At 41.3% G+C, this 25,145-nt stretch overlaps 1 protein-coding gene across 1 annotated transcript; it reads left to right on the plus strand.

Moving 5' to 3' along the window:
* The first annotated feature begins 364 nt into the window (after positions 1-364).
* On the plus strand, positions 365-23,647 carry TOMM70 (translocase of outer mitochondrial membrane 70). The gene is made up of 12 exons (XM_086478155.1): positions 365-616; positions 9,193-9,366; positions 10,632-10,758; positions 13,245-13,354; positions 14,904-15,052; positions 15,786-15,993; positions 16,601-16,735; positions 17,955-18,062; positions 18,777-18,893; positions 19,738-19,835; positions 20,357-20,479; positions 21,481-23,647. The coding sequence occupies exons 1-12, from the start codon at positions 365-367 to the stop codon at positions 21,632-21,634; spliced, it is 1,755 nt and encodes a 584-aa protein (XP_086334281.1). The 3' UTR covers positions 21,635-23,647.
* The last annotated feature ends 1,498 nt before the right edge of the window (positions 23,648-25,145 follow it).

Below are 25,145 nucleotides of genomic sequence, written 5' to 3' on the forward strand. Positions count from 1 at the left end.
GCATCAGTCCTGTTATGCCAGCAGTCCAGAAGCTCCTTCTACACAAAATTAATCCGGCCCTAAAGACGCACTCAGTGTTTTTAGGCCTGGGCTAATAACTTCCTTAAACCCAGAGGGACCCTGTACCTCGCACCCCCACCGCCTCGGGGCACCCTCACACGGGGTCGTCGCTGGGGGGGGGGTGTCCCTGCAGGTACACCGCCGCTCCAGTAGGTGGCGCCGCCCCGCCGGCAGGTGGCGGGGCTGGGCCAGGCGGTGCGGCGGCCGGAAGTGCTTGCACGACCCGTGCCCTCCCGGCGTGCCCCGGGTGTCCGGTGACCCCTTCCCTCCCCTCCGCTCCCCCGGGTGGCGGTGTGAGCGCGTCATGGCCGCCTCGAAGCCCGTGGAGGCGGCGGGCGGCGGCGGCGGCGGCGGCACGGGGCTGTCCCGCTGGCAGCTGGCGTTAGTGCTGGGGGCGCCGATTTTGCTGGGCGCCGGCGCGTTCTACCTGTGGGGGCGGCGGGCGGCTCGCCGCGGCGGCAAGGGCGCGAACGAGAGGAAGACCCCCGAGGGGCGGGCGAGCCCCGGGCCCTGCGGCGGCGGCGGGCAGCCCGATGGGCCCGGCCACGAGGAGATGGTGAGCGCGAGCGGGCGGCGGTTGGCGCGGACCCCTCCCCCAGCGGCGAGGGCTAACGGCCGCCGCGCGCGAGGGGAGCGGAGAAGGGCCGCCTTTTAACGGCGGGGACGGGGCCTGTCTCCGCCGCCCCGCCGGGAGTGGGGTGCCGGGACCTGAGCTCGTGGGCTCAGGCCGCCGGGGGGGGTGGGGGACGGGTGTCCTGCCGCTAGCGGGACCGCCTAGAGCGGGGAGGGGGGAGGGTGTGCGGCCGCCGGTCTGTGGGATGCAGGGCCGGGCAGGCCCCTGGCCCGGTACAGAAGGTGATTTCTGGGGTCCAGGTCCCAGAGGACGCGTGTGAGGGGATGGAGCCGCGGTGCAGCGGGTGCGCTTGGGTGGCGTCCTCTTATGCTCAGCGTAAACCAGCAGGGAGGTCGGCCCGTGTAACCGCGGAGTGCTCGTTACCGGGCGTTGGTGTTCCCGGCTCTTTCCTCGTCTTCCGGGCGTTGGTAGGACGTTGTTCAGAGTGTGTGTGTTTGTTCCAGTCCCTGTACTGGTACTTGGAAATGTTACCGAACGCCTCTTGTCATGAAGTGCACATTAACTGGGTGAGTATGGATCTAAGAGCGTGCTGTGTTGGGTGAGTGTACTTCTGCTGCCGAGGTGTGGAATATCTGTGAGTAAGTTGCTTGCAGGAGCAGTGTTTTGAAAAGGAAATTTGTGATCTGGTGCGTGCTAAGTCTGAGATGCTGGATACAGCAGAGTGGAAAGAAAACACAGTCAAAATCTTTTTAAAAATAAATATTTTCCATAAAAATACAGAAGCCATACAGTTCAAATGACTGAAGCTTTAGAGTCGAGTTTACCTAAATAGATATTCTTTCAGAACTTCTATTTATCCTGTTGTGAATTACTATTCTGAAAATTTTCAGATAAAAAGGCCTATAGAAAAATTGAAGGACAATATGAAAGATCAGAGTCAAGATCAGATCCATGATTCTTTTGTATACCTGTGCATGGAAAAAAGCCTCTAAGATGCACTTTCTGCACATCTACGGTCACAGATGTACTGTGACCCATCAAGTTGTATTCCTGGGATAAGGTGACAATTGACAAGCATGTTTAAAGTGGTGCATTTGGCAAACTGATTTGCTTTGATATGAAAATCCCATTAAGACAGTCCTGCATTTTCTTCTCACGTTCTTGTGTACCACCCGAAATACTCTGAACTGTCAGACCACGGTTTAAACTTCCTGCTTGAAATGATCAGGAGAGAAAAAAATCAACTTCGGAAGACTGGAAGAGGTTGGTGTTAACCTTGATCATTTCAGCGATGAAGATTATTGTTACAGGAGTGGGCGGGCAGTGGCAGGAACACATGGGAGTGGTGAGGGGGGTGGCAACTTCCATAGCTAGTGAATCATAGGTACCCTCAGGCATTCCTGGAAGAGTAGGGAGCTGCAAAACCTATGCTGGACCTGGAGGCAGTGGCTTGAATGCAGGGGTTTGTTCCTTGATGGGCAGCAGTACTGAGCAAGTAGTGTGCAGAGGGCAAATTCAGACCTTGCTTACTGTGGTAACTTTGTCGTGTGTCTGCAAACAGCATCTGGCATGTTTGTGGCAGTCTGCTTGCTACGTGTGAGCTCTGGTTTGCAGGCTCCTCCTGACCTTTGTGTAGCCGCAGTGGTTTCGATGTTATATGTTAACTCTGGGTCTCCTCATTGTACTTCTGAATTGCAGTATATACTGTCAAGTGGTTGATGGTCATTCTGTAGTTGCACTTGAAGCAAGCACTTAAAACATTTAAAACCTTTCTATAGCACTTGATTTAAAATGTTGTGTATCTAGCTCTTTCAGATTGCTCCGGAAATTATATACTGGAAGACTCTATGCATCTAAGAATAAGTATATGGTTGAGTGGTGTGATCCAGAGCTCCTTGAAGAGTGTCATTGCTTATTCTGTAAAGAAATGAGAGATATTACGCAGGAAAGCTGTAGAAGAAGGTATCAGATTTGCCTGATTACATGAGATAATTGTCTAACTGGTCAAAATATGGCTGCAGCAGGAAAACTAACGTGGCATCAGGTTCCCTTCATTGCCTTATGTGTGTGTATAGGATCGCTTTCCTGTTCCTCATATCCAAAGCCGTGATGCCACATAGATTTCCTGTTTCTACACATATTTTGTTAGTTATGTGTATTATTGATAAGACCCTTGATTGAAAATACAACCGTTACAGATGCTTTACTTAGTTAACTACCTGCATCGGATTGGTCTGCCTTTCTAATGTGGTGGGGTATTTTTTTAAACTCAGTTGGATTTCAAATACAAATCTGTACAATGAGTAAGAGCCAGTAATTAATTTCACAGCGTAAACGCAAGAGGGAAGTCTTTTTAGAAAACACATAGGTCAATCATGAATGCGCTGCCAACAGTGCTGTGTGTGTGTGAGGTAACTATTCTTTTACTCGTAAGTGTAACTTAGGACTCAGACTTTTGGTGCATTTCAATAAATCGACTTTTGTATCCCTTTGATGCTATGTTCACTGTTTCTGAAGACACGACCTTGAATTTTTTTGTTTGTTCTTTGAAAATATGTAGGGTCTAAAATTTTTGTTGTTTTTTATTAGACTTCTTGCTATTTTGCATGAAGTTCAAACTTTTATTTTACGCGCTGCAGAGGCCTCACATTTTTTCCCCAGGCTGTGTCTGCACTAGAGGATTCTCCTGGCATAGATGCACTGGCCAAGTGTGCAGCCCGTGACTGACGTGTTGGCAGAAGCTGTTAGCATAGGTGCTATATCGGGAAAAGTGGAACTACTTTTGAGATTCCTTCTCCTGTAAGCACAGCTCCTCAACAGTACAATAAACTGGTATTATTGGACCAGTTAAATGCGGATGAGAAAACTGCATCTGTGGATGACTCAAAGGTTGGGAAGTCAAATTGCAGCTGTTAATCAGAGAAGTTGTCATTGTTTCTTATAATTTAGGTGGAATGTGTCTTAGTTACTCAGTAACAGCAGTTGGTTTTTACGTGGTCTCTTAGTTTGTAGTGAATGTTGCGTAACTTAAACATGTTCAAGAAGTAAACTGCTTTGCGTTTATTGCATTAATTAATACCTAGTTGAATTTTTTTTTTTCTACTTATTCCATGGTAACTTCTTAGCAAGTTTATATCCTCCCTGTCTGACAGGAGTGAGCACTGGTTAATCAGTGAGGCAATATGTTAGTTGCTTCAGTATTTTTTTTTTTCTCCTTAAGTTGAAATCACTTCTTTTTGCAAGTAGGTGGTAGTCCAAATCTCACCCATAACCCTTTCAGCTAGTTCGTAGGCTAACCTTGTGGTTTTGATATGTGAGGAAGCATGGAGCAGAGATTCTTGAATCTTTTAGTCAGCCGTGTGGCATTGTGGATTGCAGACAAAGGTGTCTGGGTCCACAGCAGTTCACTGTCTTTGTACATTTTCCTCTGAGCTGGATATGGTGCTTGAGCGCAGCGGCGGGTGAACACGGCCAAACTCCCTGGCTTGTGTGGTGCCACATACCAGGATCAACAGCCAACCAGTATGGCTTCTTTCCAGTATCTATTTTAATAGCAATTGCTGAACGTTGCCTATCTCACCGCTGTGACATTAAATCAGTATATGAACGAGTTAAACCCCTTTGTCTAGATATGCTTATGTTGATACTTATTCTGAACTGATCTAAGCAAAGTATGTAAAAAGTCATTTCTGTTGTACTGTGCACCTGTTGCCTAAGAAATCTCACTGTTGATCTCTGGTAAGTCTTCTGTGTTTCATGCCATCTATAACGGACAGATGTAGAAAACTTAAATGTGTGTGTAATAGCAGAACAATTGTTAGACCCTTGGCAGGTCATGTGCAGCTCGCTTATTCGTGGTAGGTGTGAATGGCAAACTCATTTAAAAAGAGGTGACTGGTGGAGAACATTGACAAAATGTACTGTAAACTTGAGCTTAATTATTTCTAACTATAAAACGTCCTTGCTTGCGCTCTGAATGTACATCTGAAGCTCATGTGGACATAGTGGTTTTAGAGCTAAGGAGAATTTTAAAACCATTTGTATTTGGTTAATTAATGCCTTTCAGTATAGGTCTGAGATCAGACTTGGGATGAGCATTAGTCAAAAAAAAAAGAGAGGAAAGAGGTATTCGATAACAGTAGGTATTCAGGAAACAACACTAGTTTTTTGGTACCTGATCTCATTAAGAGTGCCCTTGAAGAGGAAAAAAGAAGTCTCCACTGGGGCACCTTTTTTTTTTTTTTTTGGCAAGTTGAAGAATTAAGATGGCTGAAACAGTAGTCCCCATCCATGTCATCTGTCAGACAAGGGCTCAAGCAAATCCTTTTCAACCAAAAGAAAACGCTGAAACTCACTGCTCGTGCTTCTGTTGTGAATCACTGCCATCATTGCCTGGCGGCAAATTTCTTGTTCTGCTTTAAAAAGCAACCTCCCTCAAATACATGAAGTTCTGAACTGCTAGTTTAACCACATTGGCATTGCTGGGCGTTACTAAGCTTTACTATTATCACAGCTGGCAGTCTGTTGCTGTTAAGCTGCTGTTGTTTGCATGCAGTTTCTGAACATTTTGTGAGGAAAGCACATTTGCTGAGATTGAAATAGCAGTTAGGAAGTTTTTGTCAGTGCTGTCTAGTCTTCAGACAGTTAGCAATCTGCTTGTTTAGTTCCCTAGATAACTGAGTGCTTCTCAAGTACACAAGTGTCCTTGGGCTTAAACTCTGTTTTATGACTTGTTAGTGAATAGTTGCTGGAAGTGGTCCTGAGATGTTATTTTTTCTGTAACTGCAGGTAACTTCTGAGCCATTTGTTTATACTGCCTTGGCAGATGATTGATTATGAACTTCCATTCATTTTATTGAGCTGGTTTGCTTGTTGCACGGATTCTTTGACTAGAAGATGACAAACTGTGAGAGTTTTTTGTGCTCTATATGGACCTTCACCTTAGGGACAAAAAATGTCCAGTGCACCACATAGAATGGCAATGGGTCAGGTGAGGAGAAGCAGTGAAATCAGAAAATAATGTCTAGAATTACTACGTTTGCGAGAAAGTGGAATAAGAAGGTTTGACGTTTTTTGATTACTTGTGCATGAGGTACATGAAATTCACTTGCATAATTGGTTTCTTGTTTGTGTACATCTTCAGTATAGCAGTTGAGGAGGACTGGAGGGCTGAGAAGCCCTTAAAAATTTTGCCAAGGTTACATCTAAGGCTTGACAAACTCTTTCAAAAACTGATCATATGTTAAGAATTAATTTTTGTATTCTTATTTGTGCTATTACGAAAAGGTGTTGCAGCATATAATGTGACATGAGTTCTTTAATATCTTTAAAATTTCACAAAAGTTAAAATAAAAGCTGTATTTTTGGTTTTGTTTGTTTTGTTCCATAAATTGATCAGTTGTATACCAAAGCTGTAAATTAATCCATCTTTTTCTGCTATGTTTTCTATGGTAAAGAGTTTCATGATTGCTAAGAAAATAAATCTCAGGATCATTATTTAAAAAAAGAGTTGAGTTTAAAACTTGGCATTGTGTTTTATCACCATTTGGGCTTCAAGACATCAATACGATGTTTTGTTATTTTTAATGCACAATTTCTGTGTAGTCTGTGTGGGATCTATTTTTCATGGGTATGAGATGCTAAGCGACTCTGTTTTTTCATCTAAGTCCGTCTCAGAATGGGTTTATTGATGGTACAGGGCTGATACAGTCGGCCATTCAACAGTGTATTGCATGCATACGGAGGACTAGAGCAGAACAGTGTGACTGAGGTTGCAGAGATAAACCATCTAAGAGCTAGGAGTCTAGCTTAAGGCAATGTAAACAATAACTAAAAAAGTTGATTTCTTTCTTGCCAGGGGTATTGCTGCTGACTTTATTACACGGTGACATGATGGCATGTTGTGCTCTTAACTCCTGCCTCCCTACCCCCAAATTTCTTGCATCATGCAATGAGTGGGGCAGAGAGTAATGATAGAGTTAGTGTCTATTCAGTGATTCGCTTCTGTGTAGTTGGTTGTGTGGTCTGTGGTCCTACTACTGTTATTCAAAGCTTACTCTGATAGGAGTTACTAATTTTAATGGGTTTTCCTGTGGCATAATGCCCATAGTGTCTATAAAGTTTTTGGTCCCTGTTGCATGTACTTCAGCCTGTCTGAAGGCTTCGCACTTCCCAAGAGCAGCAAGGCACCAGTGGCAGCCCCAGGACTACAGATTTCTTGCTTCCAGTTACAATTTCTGTCCCACGCCTGTCGTTGGAGCAGCCATTGCATTTGGATATTATCCATAAGTCCTCATCTCTAGCATGTGTCTTCATGCAGGGACTGCGGTGCAGGGCTGTCAAAGCACATAGGATGGAGCGGATGGACTGGTCAGCCTGCGGCACATAGTGGGGTAATAGATCCCTGGGCTAAAGGAATTGGCAGCAATCATAAAGTAGTAATCTAGTTGTAGGCTTGATCTCTGCAGTCTTAAATAATTTTCATACTGGGAACACACATGTGAATATGACAGCATGGCCCATATCTTGTGTTTTTCTTTTTGGTACCAAGTAAATTGGAACAGCACTGAATTTTGTAGATTATTTCACAAAGACATTTCTAATGTGGTTTGCTGTGAAAATGCAGAAGGAGAAATTCAAGCTGACTTTCATGTATTGTAAGTTTTTCTGCTGCATATGCATAACCCTTCCCTTCGTTAAAAGAGAAGCGTTGTGGTGTCAGAAGCTAAAATTAGGACATACTTGCAGTAAATGTAACCTTTTCAGGCTTGGGTTAAGTTTTAAAGAAATGACTTACCAAATACACAGTTACTTGGCTCTCAGTGAAAATATTTGCACTCTAGTTCTGATTTGTGTATCTGTAGAGTTACACACAGTGTATGAAAGGTGTGAAGTTAATAATCTTTTAGCAATTTGAATTTAAATAATAAAAACCCAAAAAATCCAAAAGCCATGCAGATTATCTTGTTCTGTGGACAATGGAGATGGTGCAGATTGATTTTTCTGAAGCCCAGTGGGTGGTGACCTGTGAGAGAAGAGCTCTTCTGGCAGTAGTGATATTTAAGAAATTCCCTCCCTTATATGGTTTCACTTGTAAGTCTCTCCTCAGGAGAGTGCCTGTCCTTTTGTTCTATTTGGATGAGTATTTTTATGTAGGACCTAAGACTGGTACCCATTATCAAATTCTCTCAAGCCATGATTGACACCAGGACTTAAAAGAGGGGTTTTATAGCAACTCCCGGGTTCCTGTCAGGTTTTCAGTTTAAAAATCGTTTAGATGCTAAAAATGATCAGGTTGCCATGAAATGAGCAGACATTAAGGGAAACAAGCTGATGAAATACAAAGATGCTTTCAAGTTTGTCTTGCATCAATCTGGATGTAAGTTGGCACTGGTGGTGGATGAGGGGAGAGAAGCCTGGTCAAAGTGCCGCGTTGACAATTGCCAGCAAATCCTAGATGATCTCTTCAGTGCATGTGATTCAACAGGTGAGACGTGGTGAATCCTGCAGCTATTGTTTAAGGCTTTACTGCCCCCAGTTTGTACTCTTCCCCTCCTCAGAGAGGTTGGTAGGATGGCATGTGTGCTCATACCTCTGTTCATTTTGGTCTGGCGGGTTAGCCTGAACTGCCCGAAAGTGTTGATCTTTGAAGCTAGGCTGTGAAAGAGGAGCAGAAATCCGGAAGATGGATGTTAGGATCTTTTGCAGCTCTGTATTTCTTAGATGCAGGTCATACCCCTTTGGTGAAGAGAGGCTTTTTGCATGTTGATTCCTTACAAACCACAACATTTGATAACCGGTCTGTAAACCTAGGGGTTACAGGTAGCACTGCTGGTTTCTGCAGAAATGCAGGTGATCAACAGGCAGTGCGGAACATAAAGATTCATTTAGCAGGGTCACAAGTCAGTCAGCAAAGTTTTCCTTCCTCTGCTAAGACTGACAGTCCATGATGGTCCAGCACTTTGTATCAGCAGTTGGATGAAGAAGGTTGTATGAAGCTGTAGAGGAGTTAGCTGTAAAGTTAGTTAATTTGTCTAATGTATGGAAGGCAAAACAGCTTTGTTTTCCCTGCAGGCTTTATTCATCTTGTTCAGAAGGTCTTTCCACAAAGTGTTTTGCGTATTTAATTTGTAATCTGCTAAGTCAGCTCTGGCCTTACAGGCTATGTGTATTTCAGTGGGAAACTTTGCCTATTTGAATTGCTTTGAGGGCTCTGTCGTCTTCACATATTTAGTCTTTGGAGAAATAACTTATCTCATTGGTTCTTCTGATCACGTCATGTAAGATTAAAACCTCTTTAGCTTTCCAAAGAGAAAGCACTGCGTTGCTTAATACCATTGTAGCAAATCTTTTTAAAAGTTTGTCTCCTATCTGATATACTTGCAAAAGAAAATCTATGGAGTTTTTCCAGGAGATGGAAGGAGTGAGATTTTCAGAAGTCTAGGCTAGAGTTTACCACTCAGATCCATTTTATATCTCTCAAGATTAGCCCTTAAGTGCATAGCTTGCGTGCGGTGATGCTTTTCTTATTTGAACTGACCTATCACTTTGTTTTTCAGAGCCCTCTTGATAGAGCCCAAGCAGCCAAGAACAAAGGAAACAAGTATTTTAAAGCAGGAAAATATGAGCAAGCTATTCAGTGTTATACTGAGGCTATCAGCCTGTGCCCTCCTGAGAAAAACCTTGATCTTTCTACCTTCTATCAAAATAGAGCTGCTGCCTATGAACAACTGGTAAGAAATTAAATACAATGATGCATTTATTCTAAAATGTTGTATTATAAATTGTGTATTTTGTCACTTTTGTACACTGAGAGATCCCAGGCGGTGATACCTGCTGCCTTCACAACAAGATACCATTGCTTGCAGCTATTTTTCACTAGTTCATCATACTTTTCCACATATAAATGAAACTGTTTTCTGTTAACTATTTTTGGTCTATCTTAAGTAATTCTTATTTACCCCTTTCTTGTAAGACAGGGTTTTAATTTCTTATCCTCTGGAAATATTTTCTTGTATATGTTAATTTTGCTTCTCTGTACTAGAGTGTTTCTTTAACTTTTAGGTGAAAGGCCAAATGTTTTGGAAGGATGCTACTTCAAAAATTAAACAAACAAAAAAAAAGAATCACAGAAATCCTACTGAAGCCCAAGACCTAAATTTTGCACATGTGGAAGTAACGTTGATAGCAGAGTATACTTGATGTTACTTTTAGAAGTCAACCAGTGGTGTTTATTATGGCACCAGTAGATTTGCTTATGAGGTCAAGGTGGTGAGGACTGGAAAAATTTTCTTTGTACAGTCTGAAGTATCAAGGGGGAGACTGTGATTAGAGAAATCTAGTCTTGAAAGTTAGAGGAGAGGTAAAACATCTCTTGTCTAATGAAATACTACTTAAAACACTAATTCGTGCCATAATGAATCCCAAATGTATGTGGTTCCTCTTTTTTTCTGTTACTAGAAAAGTCTATTTTGATAATCAGTTGTGGCAGATAAATGCATTTTTAGTTCTTAATACCCTTGACCAGCTCCGCTGCTATGTGTTTATTTATCATCCCTTTGTAGTTACACAGCGTAGTAAACTGAAATAACAAATATAAAAACTGTTTTAGCATTTTGTTGAACTTGTTTGTTTTCATTATGTTTTCATCTTTTTTCTTCTGTTTGTTTTGTACCAGTCTTTCAGTCCCAATGTAACCTCCTGCAAGCATCTTCGCATCAACGCCTTACCTTCTCCCATGTGCTTTGTACAGCTGTCTGGGTCCATTTTCTGTAGGAATTCCTTTTCTGTTTTGTGGCTCTTCTGGTGCAGGTGGCTTCCAGTGGTGCCTGGCAGTTTCTTACTGAGAAACTTGCAGAAATAGAAGCAAGCAGGTAGAACCAGAACCCTGGGAACTGCAGCTCCTGTTAGGTGGGCATGACCCTGGAGTTGGTAGTGGAAAGCTAATATAATGCAGCTGAGTAGGGCCTCTCTCATTGTGTGGCTTTTCTGCCCACAGCAAAAATGGACAGAAGTGGCACAAGACTGCACAAAGGCTGTTGAGCTTAATCCTAAATATGTAAAAGCTCTCTTCAGACGCGCAAAGGCTCACGAGAAGCTAGACAATAAGAAGGAATGCTTAGAAGGTGAGTGTCTCTTGGTGTATACTTCGAAGTGGAATTAGCTGAGGCACTTTGTAGATTCTGGGATTGTTGTTGTCTTTACTCCTATAACTACAGTAATTCTAATACATTTTCTTCTCTTGTAAGAAGAAACCTTTTCCATTATTCAAGCGGTCATCTGCTTAAGTCTGAAATAGCTGCTGAGAAATTGATGTTACTGTAGCTGCTCCAGGTATTCTTTTTCCAGGAATATCCCTACATTTTAGAATAGAATTCATCTAACATGCTGAGTGGATAACCCAGTTACTTCCATACAGTAAACAAACTTTCTTCCCTGTTTGTTTTGGAGAAATGGTACTACTACAGAAACCAAGGTGTTTTTGCAGGTGGAGATACATGGTCAGAAACGAGTATTACAGTCATTTGAATGCATTTGGCAGGTATGAAAGGGAAAACAGTTCAGTAGTATTTTGTTCTGATGTATAACTGTTACAAAAATTGAAACAGGTTTAACCTTTATTTTAGTATTAACACTATATATTTGGCAGAAACTACTGTGTCAAATCCCTCCAAATGCTATTCCTAACAGAATACATTTTGAACTGTCAGGAAGTCGTGACTGAGAAGCCATGAAAATGAAGGGGAACTACAGATCACGTGTTGTCTGAGGGCACTTTAGAACTAAGGGATACTGCTCGAAGTGATCCATTTAAATTTCATCAAGTGAAATCGTTCCTGCTGATGTAAGGTTAAAAGGCCAATGAAACTTTCATCTGTGCTCATTATCAAAGGAGGACGGAAAATAAGGCAGTGCTCTGACGGGCAAATCTAACTGTTAAATTAGTTTCATTATGTGTAACAGCTAAGAATAAGGTCTACTAAATTAGAAGGTAAATAAGATGTGGAAATCCTATCTATGTATCTCTCTATTTATCTGCTGGCAGAATGCCTCTCTGCCCTGTAAGACCATAGCGACTAGAAAAGAACTACTTGGGTCATTTAGTGTAGCTCTTTGCAGTCACTAATGGACTAACAGCTGCACTTCCAGAGTGCTGTAATAAAATCTAAACCTTGAGTAGTTGTGATAAATTGACAGATGATAAAAGCCCCAAGAAAGATCAAGTGTCCCTGTCATAGTAGAATAGCTTTTAAATGTAGCCCCTGTTTTAATCTTAGTAGCAGTAATGTTTGTAGCAATTATTTTCAGCCTTGATTTGTGTTTGATTTTTAGCTTGCAGTTTTTTCAGATCTGAAAATTACTTGCTTTTTATGAAATACACAAGTGTCTTCTAATATAATACTTTTACCTGCCAACCACATATGGCCAGTAAATTCCCAGCAAGTAGAGTATGTTCATGTAGTGGAGGAAAGCAAAACCAAACAACCCCCTAAAAAACCCACCACCACCAGCAAAACCCCCTCCAGTGATCTCTAGCCGTGTAATTGGGGAAGACGTTGCTGCTTCACCCAGGTCTGGGCACTAGTTTACGGGGCAAACTGTGTCTCCTAAGGCCATATAGCATGGTGTTACTGCACGCTATCTTTCACGCTCTTTCTAGGTGTAGTGTGTTTTCCTGGGGACTCCAATGTGCTTCTTGACCATGCCAGATTTGCGGGGAGTTTCTGTATAAATGATGGCATAATAGTACCTATAGCAGTGTAGGGTTATAGAAACTATAGTAAAACTCCAGGATAAGACACTTGCTTTTCAAGTGTATTCAAACAATACAATGTTTGAATTTGAATTCCAAACTCTGTTCATCTTCACTGATGTTCAAGTGGAAATTAAATAGGAAAAATCAGTTATAGTATTGCATTAACTAGAGGATCCAGAAGAATAATGTTAATGTACTGTAAAAGCACAGTTCACGCTGCAAAGCATGATTCAGGCAGCAATGAGTTAACATTTGCAGAAGTTTCTCTGTGTGAATGAAAGTGATGTGATATGGGCTAACACTTTAAATAGGCCAGCAAGGTTATTTCTCTTAAACTTGCTCTATTCCAAAGTCACAGAGGTGAGCAGAAAAATTTGAGATGTAATATGGGAAGATTTCTTAAACTGAGGAAGAAGCAAGATGTGATGGGACTAAATGTGAATTTTAAAAGTAGAAAATTAGGACCGGTCCCAGAAGAGAAGCTGTGTTAGCGCTTTTAATGCGCACATAATTTCTGTCCTCAAAGTTTCGAAATGGTGAAAGCCTGCTGGAGGTGTACGTTTTTGCTGTTCATTTAAGTGTGTTTGTCCCTAGATAAAAGCATAAAGACAAAAATAAATGTAGTTTCTTTCATTCACTGTCATGGAGCCCTTTTATCACAAGGAGATCATTTTGGATACAAATTTGTATTTTGTAAAACACGGTAAATACAGCAAACTGGAAAGGGAGGCTTTTACCCTCGAACAGGACATGTATTAGTTTGGCAGTGACTCACCGTAACAATGGCACGTTTTAGTGTACTCCAGTGACCATCAGAATTTGTCTTTAATCTCACTTCTGTATGTTGCTTCCTAGATGTCACTGCAGTCTGCATTTTAGAAGCCTTCCAAAACCAGCAAAGTATGTTATTAGCTGATAAAGTTCTTAAACTCCTTGGAAAAGAAAAGGCCAAAGAGAAATACAAGGTAGGACTTGCTGACAAATTCTGATTTTTACCTCACTGGTTGTTGAAATGTGGATTGTTGGCATTCTGTCAATTGTTGTAAGCCAGTCACTGTCTTCATCTGCTGAAGTGTAAGAATTGACATGAACAGTTTTGTACAAAGCTGCTATTGTACTCATGATGTTTTCCTTTGGGACCTGTCCAAAGTTTTTGAAACCTCAGTAGGGAAGAGAGGTCTATTTCTAACATTTGTTTCCCTTTAATAATCAAATTGATTACGACATTCAGGAGACACCCTAAATTGGTGTGCTGCCCTACGTGGGGCTTTTCTGGACTTGTAACATAATGGAAACGGGCTCTGTTGGAACAGCAGTAGCCAAATGTTCAGCATTGCTTAAGAAACAATGATGCAGTGCGACGTCACATCTTTTCATTAGCGGTCAGACTGCCTGATTCTGTCTTGAAAAATATGCCTTTGTCTCCTAACTACTGCAGATCACTTGTGACATTCAGTTGCAGGCTGTTTCTGTTCCCTTTCTGTAAATAGGTGCTTGTACTTTTCTGTGTTGGCACTCGGATGTCCTTGCATTAATGTTTGGAAACTGCAGAAAAGAGAACTATGGAGGTAGAGGGGTAGCCAGGAGCAGTCATTTGAAGTGGCTGTAGGTTGGGACAGGTATTAAAACATTCTCGCTTGTTATCAAAACATTCTTGCTTGTTATTTGTGACGGTGGGTGAAGTACCTGAAATCTGTGTTGGTTTTGAGATGCTGAATTTCTTTCCTATAGAAACTCACATAAATGTGTGGTGTCGAGGTAGCAAAAACCAAATTGCGCTATTAGTGTGGCGGTGGTAGCATCATAAAGTAGGCGTGCTTCAAATAGGCAGTATTATGCTAGAACTTAATAGAGAAATTCAGGCTTTTCTTGCAGGAGAGAGGGAATTGTAATTCTTGTGTACAGTGTTCATTTTGAGCAAGAAATATTTTTCATCTGTAGAAAGGATTTTGTACCTGAGAGGTGTTACTTCTGGGACTTCAAGTAAAATGTGTGGTATCTGGGCCAAGCTCCACATAGAATTAGGGTGTTGCCTCATTAGTTTAGTCTTCATTGTAATGATAGAGAGCAGCTTCTCTTGGACAAGTTGGAGAAAAGGGCAGATTGCCATTCAGAATCTATGTGAATTTAGGCTTATGCTTAAACTGCCAGCTTGCATTTTTCACCCGATTTATGTGCACACGTACTGCTTTAGTACATCTACCCAATGTCTTAAGATATCCCAAGAGCCCTCATTTCCAGCCACACATGCAGAAAGATACTATCTCCTGCCTGTCTTGAATATCTTCACTTTATTTCTACTGGTGAGGGGCATTGGGTTGATCTGAAGCTTAAATAATCCCTAAATATCAAACCGTCAAATCAAAAATATCAGACTATCAAATGAGATAGTGGAAAGTCATGCATTGGTTCTTTCATGAATTAATTTTTGATAGTCACGTTTCTTTGTCCATTTCCGTATTTACCATCTGATCTTGCCATCTGATGACTTGAAGTTACATTTCTCTGTTTCAGAATCGTGAGCCTCTGATGCCCTCACCACAGTTCATTAAATCCTACTTCAGTTCTTTCACAGATGATATCATCTCCCAACCTTTGCTTAAGGGTGAGAAATCAGATGAAGATAAGGATAAGGAGGGAGAGGCTTCTGAAGTAAAAGAAAAGTGAGTGTACAGTACAGTTGGGAATTGTTTGGTATTGGAATTAAGTGTTCAGCAGTTTTGACATTCTGTGCAGTGTAACTTGCTGTTGTTTTTCTAGTACTGGGCATGGGAAATCCTGCGGTAATAAAGAGCCTGTGAATGAGATCTGTATTAAAAATGAAACTTTCATGAAAGGTGACTGGCTAGTTCCCAGCTGTAGGTGGCTTCAATCCACTAAACAGAGGAAGGACAATGAGATTGGGAAGATATGCTGAATGTTTACTACGGTATCATAGGAAATTGTAGGAGATGGGAGGACTGGAGAGTGCTGAATGATGCTGCTGGAGAAAGGAAAGTTTTATACTGAAGAAGAGTTTCCAAGGAAGAGAGCGAGTTAGTCTTTGGATTGGAAGGGAGGAGACAAGAGGAACTCTTTGTTAATGAAAACTATGAATTTACAGCAGCTGAGGCTGAAAGGTTGTTTTGTCTTTGTCGAACCAAATTGCACGTACAGGAGAGCTTTAAAACATTTTTCTTCTTTATTTCCAATATAATTTGGCCATTCTTTGTCTAAGTTGTTTTCAGTCTGTGATGGCTCTGTCCAGGAACATTTGTAACTTTACCTACTATGCTGGTGTTGTAACACAGTATAGCAAAAATTAGTATTTGTTATGATTTAATGAAAAATCTGAATTGAAATTGTAGTGTCCAGTGAATACATGTATATATACAACTGTTCTTGCATCATTTACAGCTCTGGCTATTTGAGAGCAAAACAGTATATGGAAGAGGAGAACTATGACAAAATTATCAGTGAAAGCACAAAAGAAATTGAAGCAAAGGGAAAATACATGGCAGAAGCTTTGCTTCTGCGAGCTACTTTCTACTTACTTATTGGAAATGCAAATGCTGCCAAACCAGACCTAGATCAGGTCATCAGCATGGAAGATGCAAATGTGAAGGTAAGAATCTGTCACAGCTGGATTGTGGTTTGCATTGAGAAAACTTAGTATTTACATGGTAAACTTGCAATATAGTTCAAGAAGTTGTTCTTTTAAGTTTTCAGATACTTTGATGGGAGTGTTCTGGTTTATTTACTGTTTTGTCTTCTATTCCTGACAAAATGTTTTTTCAAGGGTTTGTTGATTTTTGAGACAGATGTGCTAAGTAGTATAAACTAAAGAACAGAAGAAGTTGAATGAATTGAAGCCTTATTCAGTCTGAAAAATCCATTCATAGGTAAAAGAAAAACGTTAATTGTACTTGCATATTGAACTGCCTCAAAAATGTTGATGTATGTGTGTAAGCATAGGGAACCTGTATTATGAAGGATTTGGGGGGGGGGGGGTGTGAAAATCCACTGAGATAGGAGCATAGGCTGACATATTTGAATTTAAGCAAGGGAGTTGATTCATTTAGAGTTAATATGAAATTTATTCCTGCTTAGAATGAATGAAGTCTGTCAGTGGGAGAAACTCATCAAATGAAAAACTTACTGTTAATTGTATCAAAGCCTTAAATCTGGAGGAATGTTGGAGTGGCTAATGCTTCTTTGGATTTCTTTTACAGCTCCGAGCTAATGCTCTGATCAAACGAGGAAGTATGTATATGCAGCAACAGCAACCTGTGCTGTCCACTCAAGACTTTAACATGGCTGCTGATATTGATCCTCAGAATGCAGATGTTTACCACCATCGAGGACAAGTAAGAAACATTAGAGATTTTGTCACAATACTTGAATATTTTAATATATACTAAAAGAAAAATAAAGATCAGTACGTCATCGGAGATACTTTATATTGTTTGTGGCAGAAAAACATGAAGTCCTAATTTGGAACTGTTGCCGAATAAATAGGCAGTCTAATTTGCAGGTTCAGGTCAGGCAGAAGCAGTTTATTTCTGTAGCTATGGGAAAGAACGCAAAGCAACAGAGGTTCAGCCCTCTATCGGTATGAACTCTGACTTAAAGCTACTAGGGCTTATATACGCTTACAGCAGATACAAGCTGCTCTGCGAGGGGCCCTGATATGGCAGAGTGGCGTCTGCATAGAAGGAAACGTTGTTACAGTGGATGTAACGTGTGTTCCTGATAACTCGGCACCTGCAGCACTGCGGCCTAGACTTGGATCTGTTCAGCTTGTCCCTCTCTGGCTTGTGACGCTGCTGTGTCCTTGACTAATTTCTAGGCCTAGAGAGGCCTGCTTCCACTGAACTGTAACATAAAAGATCCTAGAAGAAAAAGGAAACGCTACCACATACAGATATGCCGAGTTGTATTCATAAAGAAGACTTCCAAGGATCAAGTGCCTCTCTCCATGAAATCAGTAGATCTCTTTAGTGCTCAGAAGTAAGAACGGTTATTACGTGTTGATTGAAGGGAATGAAAGGTTTCTGCAGATTGAAAATTAGTCTTTTACAGTAGCTTCACAGTAAAGTAAGAGAATGATGATGTGAGCTCCACCCTTGTGGAGGAATGAGAATGTCAAAAAAAACCCCAAAACCCAACCAACCAAACGAAAAACAAACCAAAAAAGCTGGGAAACATGCAAGCTGGGAAAGCCAAAGTGTTTCAACATCCAGCTAGTCCACAGGCATTAACTACAGCAAGGCAAAGCGACTTGAGAAAATATGTCATGGTTTTGGAGACTGGACATAATGCTAAACCAGTAATGGCAGCAGTCTAAAATGCAAGCGTTCCCAATCCCTACACATGGAGAGTGCCTTTCTGTGCATGAAGCCAAAGTTTCCCAGGTGGCTCTGTAATTTTATGGCAGTGATTTTTAGTCAGGGGGTTTGTAGGTTTCTAGGCAGTTCTAAAACTGAACTGGAGACAATATGAGTAACTGATGCTAACTGAATTATCACTTAAGTGTCTGAAGCACAGATTAAATACAGAAATAGGATTTTCTTTCATTCTGGCTAGTTGAAAATCCTGCTTGACCAAATCGAAGAGGCTGTGGAAGACTTTGATGAATGTATCCGATTGCGACCCGATTCTGCCTTGGCTCAAGCACAGAAATGTTTCGCTCTGGTAGGTAGCATGATGGTGTTTATCTGGGTGCTTTTTCTTTTTAAAGCGTTCTGGAAAACAGACTGTGTTTCTCTGGTTTATTCCGATTTAATGGAAAAGTAGGACAACAAGCATTTCAACGTCTTTTAATAACAAGGTACAGAAATAATGCAACAGTTTCTTCAGTTGGAGTAAGGGTTTGCTACTTTAATTTTGCAATGTTTGTTATTCAAAAGTAGGTGATCTTTTCTGTTTTGTGGTAGTGGAACACAAATATTCACTCTTATTGTATTACATAAAATTGATTTGAATAAAGCTTTAATGTTGTGAAAGACCATCATCCTCAAGAAATTGGAAACAAACTATTCCAAGCTACTGCAATGCCTCTGCATGCAGGAGTCTTCTAAGGACAGGTTTGCGTGGTGTGAACAAGGAGGAAATCTAGGTTATTGAAACAGAGGGAGGGTATTGGCAACTATCAGGCCTTACGGCTTTCTTCTTTCACTCTTTCTCTTCTCCAAGTCTGCTCTACAGGAGACTCCCACACATTGTAGGTGCCTAAAACCAGATTTGGTAGGATGTACAGGCACGTCACCTTGGGAACTCGTAATTGTTATGACGTGTGCATCTCTTGGGGAAGCAGGTAGAGGTCTGATGAGCTTGTTCTTTTTGTGGTGGTGGTTCATTTTTTTCCCTTTTTTTTTTTTTTTTCCCCCTCCTCTTTTTCTTGAATAGTATCGCCAAGCTTATACAGGAAATAATCCTTTGCCTGTGCAAGTAGCCATGAAAGGCTTTGAAGATGTCATAAAAAAATTTCCAAAGTGTGCTGAAGGCTACGCACTCTATGCTCAGGTACAGTTTTCTGTCTTTTAAAGAAAATGCTGCATTCTGTTGCACCTTTTATCTTGGATAGCATACATTTCTTCAAATAATATATAGAATTGAGAATAAGTTCTGAGATAAGACATGCTATCTTTAATAAGCTACCTGAATTCATGGGTATGGGTGTTCTGGGGTAGAGGAAGTTACACAGGGAATTGGTGGAGCAGAATATAAGTGATGAGTGTCAGGGGTGGTTATGAGGAGCCAGAGGTCTGGCATACACTTCCCCCTGAATTCCTGCATGTGGGACATCTCACTTGATGGACGTCAGATTCTGTAGGTAATTTGGGAGCTGAATGCATGGAACTGGAGTAACAGCTTTGTTCTGCTACAAATGACATGTACTGGTCAAGCAGAGCTTAGTTCAGGTGTTCAGAGTACACTTGTAAGAGAGACTGTCATTTCTTCTCTAAGAAAATGTGCTGCTGTTCTAGGACAAAGCATGAGATGTTCTGATTTTAAGTAGGTAGGCAATATGGATGCATCTCCTTTTGAAAGAAGTATATTTGAAAAGGAAGGAGTTGAGACTTGCAGGTACAGACTTTTAGAATGGTTTTTACTTGCAGTGCCCTTAGCATGTTGCTTGGGGATCTCCCGTTACAGATGGTACTGTGGTCAGTAATTTGTGCACTTGAAGTCTAGCAGCTTTCTTCTAAAAAGCCTCGGATTTAGAAACTTAACCCTGGTAACTGATCTGCTCTGTGATGAGAGCGCTATACCCAATCTCACATCGTCAATATGGTTTTAATTAGAATTAGCCTAGCGCAATTAGCCTTGGTCGCATAGTGACATACAGGTTTCTCTTTTGATGCAGGCACTAACTGATCAACAGCAGTTTGGCAAGGCTGATGAAATGTATGATAAATGCATTGACCTTGAGCCAGACAATGCGACTACCTATGTTCATAAAGGGTATGTGTTGAGTTTGCGGTCCTTTTGGTCAAGGGCAATTGGCATATTTAGATGAATCAACCCGAGTTGAATGTTTGTGTTTAGAAGTTTAGCCAGGAGAAGTAGCTTTGTGAAAACATCTTGGTGCTGTTAAATGTATTTCTGCAGTTTCTCTTGACTAAATTGTAAATAAGTTTCAGGAAAGTTTCATTAGTGTTCATTCCTGAGTATCTGCTTGAAGTATCTCTGACTTTCACTTTAGCCCTATCTTAATTTCAGCTTTGTGCTGAAGTTTTTCCTAAAAAACTTGTAACAAGTCTTCTTGGGAGGAATTTACCTTTCTTTAGAGCTATTAAACTGGTAACAATGCTTATTGAAAGTGATTTTCACATATGTTTGGGTTTTTTTAAAAGCTATGAAGTTACTGTCTATCCTGCGTGAGAAATTAAATACATTTGGGATTTTTTATTTTTTTGCTTATGTGATCAGGGTTTTGGGAGAGGAGTTTGTGAAGTTTGTTCTAAATTTTCTTTCTCTTCTAGTTTACTTCAGCTCCAGTGGAAGCAAGATTTAGACAAAGGGTTAGAACTCATAAGCAAGGCCATTGAAATTGATAACAAATGTGATTTTGCATATGAAACCATGGGAACGATTGAAGTGCAAAGGTAATGTTGAATTGCAGCATTAAGAGTTCTTAGCTACTTTCAGAATTACAGTAGACCTTTAGATTTCCTTATGGATCCTAAGTCTTCCTTAAGATCTTCTCCCCAGAGCTGCACAAGGCTAGCCCTTACCCAAAGTTCTGATTTCTGTTCTGTAACTCCTAGGTAAAGCCTGCCTTTCTCTGTGGCATAATTCTGCTTTATGATCTGACAAACTTCCGTGTTCACCAAGTTCATACTTATTAGGCAACATGCAGATGAGTTTGTGTGTGTTTAAATACATCCCTTCTGCATTTAAAGCTACTTCCTTAATCATTACTAGGCTTCCTGTGTATCTAATGTAGTGCTTAAATGTACCTTAGTGGACCGTTTCTACTGAGGATCCTGAGCTATGCTCTCAAGCCTGATGATTTGTGTTTAATTCCAACAGGACCGCAGCTTGTGGGTAAAGCAGAGAGACTAATGCACTATTGCGTAACAGTGCATTGTGTTATAATTGTGCAGAAGTTTGGGGTGTAGCTGAAAGTATAGGAGTATAGTTGAGGGTTTTGGGTTTTTTTTTACATGTCTAGCCATCAAAAGACAGAATTAAACTGTTGCCATGAGAAATTTTGCAAGTGTTTTCTATTTAAATAATGTGAGCTCTTGTCTGTGCTAGTTTTCCTCTTAAGTATACAAACTCTTCAAGGGATATGAGAGTTCATTTAGTTGTCCCAGCATTATCGTTGTAGTAAACTTGGTGTCCTGTGGAGAACATTTTATCCCCACTATCAGCGTGGTGGCTCTCAAAAGGAAGACTGTCGAACAGCTGTCCTAGGTGCTTAGGCTTGGTAACAGCTTCTCTCAGTTTGCTCATCATCATCGCAAGTTCTCATGGTGGTTCCTCCCAACGTCCTTTTAAACTCAGTAGTGGAGAGTGTAAGGCCTGGAGGAAGAAATGTGCTGTAGAGATGAAAAGATTGCTTTGCCAGTCCTCATTGGACTACATTTTTGGTTTATTTCAGAGGTAATCTGGATAAAGCCATCGAAATGTTCAACAAAGCTATCAACCTGGCCAAATCTGAAATGGAGATGGCCCACCTCTACTCACTCTGTGATGCTGCCTACGCCCAGACAGAAGTCGCAAAGAAGTACGGATTGAAACCACCAACACTGTAAAGAAACGAGGAGGAAATGACCTTCTAAAGTGAAGTTGCCCACTTCAGCCAGCCCTAAAGACGCTGTTGCAGACCATGTTGAATGGTGGAACTTAGTTTTTTCCCGTTCGTGGTGTTGTCATTTGCTACATCTGTTAAATGTTTAGGTGTTGTGGGAGTGGTTGTTCAAGGAAGTATGCAGTGTTGCATCTTGTTCCTTCTGCAACAGAAACCTTAGTGTTAAGGGAAATAAAGTTGCAGGGGAACAAAAAAGAAGATATTTTGGCCATGCAAATAAAAACTTCACACTGGTTCATTTTGGGTGATTATGTTGTGGGCGATTTTTGCTTTATCAAACAATATTACAGCATGTGGGGTTTTTCCTGTTGATTTTAAAGGTAATACTAGTCAGTGCTGTAAAATAGGTTTCTTTTTTATACGCGATTAATCCTTGAGGGTTGATTTTAATTTTGCAAAAAGGAAAAAGATTAATTTTCAAACTGTTTCATAATAGAGGTGTTTTTTAAGTCAGAAGACATGGAGAGAATCCCTGTAAATATATGCAAGCATGCACAATCTTCCCTTAAAGCCCTTCCCACCCTCTGCATAACTAACTTAGAAATAGCCCTGTGGCAGCTATTAGGGAATTAATTTGATAGTCCTTATCCTCACCCCAGAGAGCCCTAGCGTACTATATGGGCGAGCTAGCAAAGAGCTTGGCTGGGGAAAGAGGTCGGGTAACGCTGTTTCAGTGTAGGCTTTACTGGAAGGAAGGCTGTGTTCCTGTGCAGCAGCAGTCCTTACTTGAGTGTCACAGGACATTGTTCTGGAGGGTTGTTCAGAGGGACCTTTCCAGAACAGAAAGCACTGCTGGGAGAAGAGCTGCCAAGGTAAGGTCGTGCTTGCATATAATCTTTGTAATCTCTGACGCTTTTGCTTAAATGTAGCAGCTAATAGACTGTCTAAATTCTCTTCAGTCCCTAGGGACTGCTGTGTTCTGATCCGCTCCTTGTAACAGCCCCTTTGCAGGATTAAGTGAGGTAAGGAACAAAGCATAGGCGAAGATTTCAAGTACTGGATTTAAGAGTCTGTACTGGTTTCCTTGTTCTTTAGACCCCGTCTTGTCCAAGATTACAAATACTGTAGAAAGGAAGCAGCTGTTCTGCAAATGGCAGATTGGCAAATCGTTAAATATGTACTGGGTATAAACCGTCTTCCTCTAGCCAGGAACTTCCAGAGGGCTCTCTTGCTTTGGGTTGATCTTCCTGGTATGGAAGTCAGTCAGTCGACCTTGCCTCTCCCTGGCTGGATAAACCTCATGCAAATACTTAACTGATTTAGCTTAATTTATGACACGCTAATTTGGGCTGCTTTCCATCCTGAAATCATAGATTTGCTCGTGCTGAACTGTCTGATGTATTTAATCTTTTAATGAAACCAACCACGCTGTGGTCAAACTGTCTTGTTCTCTAGTTGTGCCACCATGTAGCAGCAGCTTGTATTGTCAATTTGACCTTCCTTTCTCCCAGCAACTGCAGTTGAGAGTTCAAAAGGTGGAGAGGAGACAAAGATGTAATCATTCTGTTTTAGCTAGGCTCAGTAGGTGAGCTGAAATCATAGCATTGGTGTAGAATTGAAGGCAGTAGAGGGTACTGGCAGCTTCGAAGGGCACTGCGCATAGCAAGTGTCAATCGTCTTCTGGAACTTCCAATCCCTGCATCCATTACCTGAGAACAAACATTATGTCAGACCAACTGACGTGCCCTGCTCTCCTGAGGAGTTTTTATTCGCATGGCCTTATTTACATTGGCATTTTCTCCTCTTCACCCTACCTGTACCCCATTCCTTACCCCACCCAGTCAATTAAGGGAAAAAAGCATGTGCTGTTGAATACTAGCATTCCAAATCATCACAGACTTTTGCCTGTTCTTGAACTAGTTTGAAACTGCACTGAGAGGATGCATTGTCTGTAATTTTTTTTTTTGTAAATGACGTATCACCTGTAAACTGAAAAAATAAATATTACCTTCAAGTATCTCTCTCTGACATGTATAAGAACAGGTTTTGATGAAAGTGTTCTCTGCAGCGGTGCTCTCTGTGCTTATTTGAGCTTGCTCTGACCCTAGGCAGAAATACTAGTGACTGACTCCCTGTCATCTTCTCACTTCAGCCTTTAAGAAAAAATGAGGAGGGGGCATGGAATTAACGAGTCTTACCTCCAACTGCTTCCGTCACCCAAGGAGGTATGATCTTGAGAGCTGAAGATTACAGGGGAAAGGAAATCCAGCCAGGAAAGCTGGGCCACCCTGTCACTGTGTGTATGCGGGTGGATCCCTTTAGTGAAAGGGATTTTTCTTTTCTTTTTTTTAAATGGCTGATACAGTTGAAGCTTTGCTTGTGAAGTTTGAGAAAAGCTTTCTTCAGTAGGGATGGAGAGCTGAAGTGAAACAAGTACTGTTGCTATTTAAAAAAAAACCCAAACCTGTTGAAATAACATCGGAAGCTAGTACTGAAGACTTGGATAAACCTGGTGTATCCTAGAGCCTGAGGGAAGTTGCTTCTACACATAGTTGTCTTATATCTTAATTCCAATCATGTTCAGAGACAAGCTTGCCAAAATGGAGATTAGAAGTTGTGATTTGAATTACTGGGATCTAATTGCAGACTGACAGTGAAAAGGGAACTAACGTCGACTAAGGAGCTGTACTGTAACTTATTCTGGAACTATCAAGAGCAGCTTGGATGCATCCTTAACCAGGCTTCCCAGCTGCAGTGGCAATGACACTGCCCCATACAACCGGCATTACTGTGTTTTCTGCCATTTCTTGAAAAGGAGTTTAAGTTTTTGTAAGCTGAAACTCTGAAGCTATTTCAGGGTTGTTACTGGCTGGCTGGTTTTCTATACTTATGCTGGTAACCAGTGTGCATTTGCAATATGGATACCTAAAGTGCCTGTTTTCTACCAACACAGAGATTGAAGTATTGACTGCTCTAAGTGTTACCTAGCCAAGAACTGATTGTGTACTTTTTTGTTGTTGTTGAAATCCCTGAAAATTCATGGTCCCACTTGTATTACTTCTGAGTGGACTGCACTGGAGATCCCTAAAACAAGGTGCTTAGAAGTTGTCCTGACAGACTGAAGAGGACTGAGCTCCTGTCACCTCTTCAGCTGTGTCTACCAAAGTAGCTCCCTACAGATTTCAGCCCTTCTCTCCCTTTGGGATTCCAGGGGAGGAGGGTCCAGGCCATGGATTCTGTTGTTTGTTGCATACTGGACTTTGAATTTTAAAAATTCAAAGTGGTCAGCCCATGAGAATCCTGCTCTGCTGCATGTTGAACTAGTGCAGGGAGGGGAGGGAAAGACAGCTGGAGTAGCTTAGAAAAATGGATGTATAATGGTCACTGTGACTGAGCAGTTGGATCCTGTGATGGCCACCATAGATGCCGGTTATTGGATATGTGGGAGGCGCGAATCTAATGCAGGAGACCTGACTCAAATGGTAAACTGTTAATTTTTTTATATTTATTTTTCA

The sequence above is a fragment of the Leptosomus discolor genome, chromosome 1, assembly GCF_034619465.1.
Source record: "Leptosomus discolor isolate bLepDis1 chromosome 1, bLepDis1.hap2, whole genome shotgun sequence".
Classification (NCBI taxonomy): Eukaryota; Metazoa; Chordata; class Aves; order Leptosomiformes; family Leptosomidae; genus Leptosomus; species Leptosomus discolor.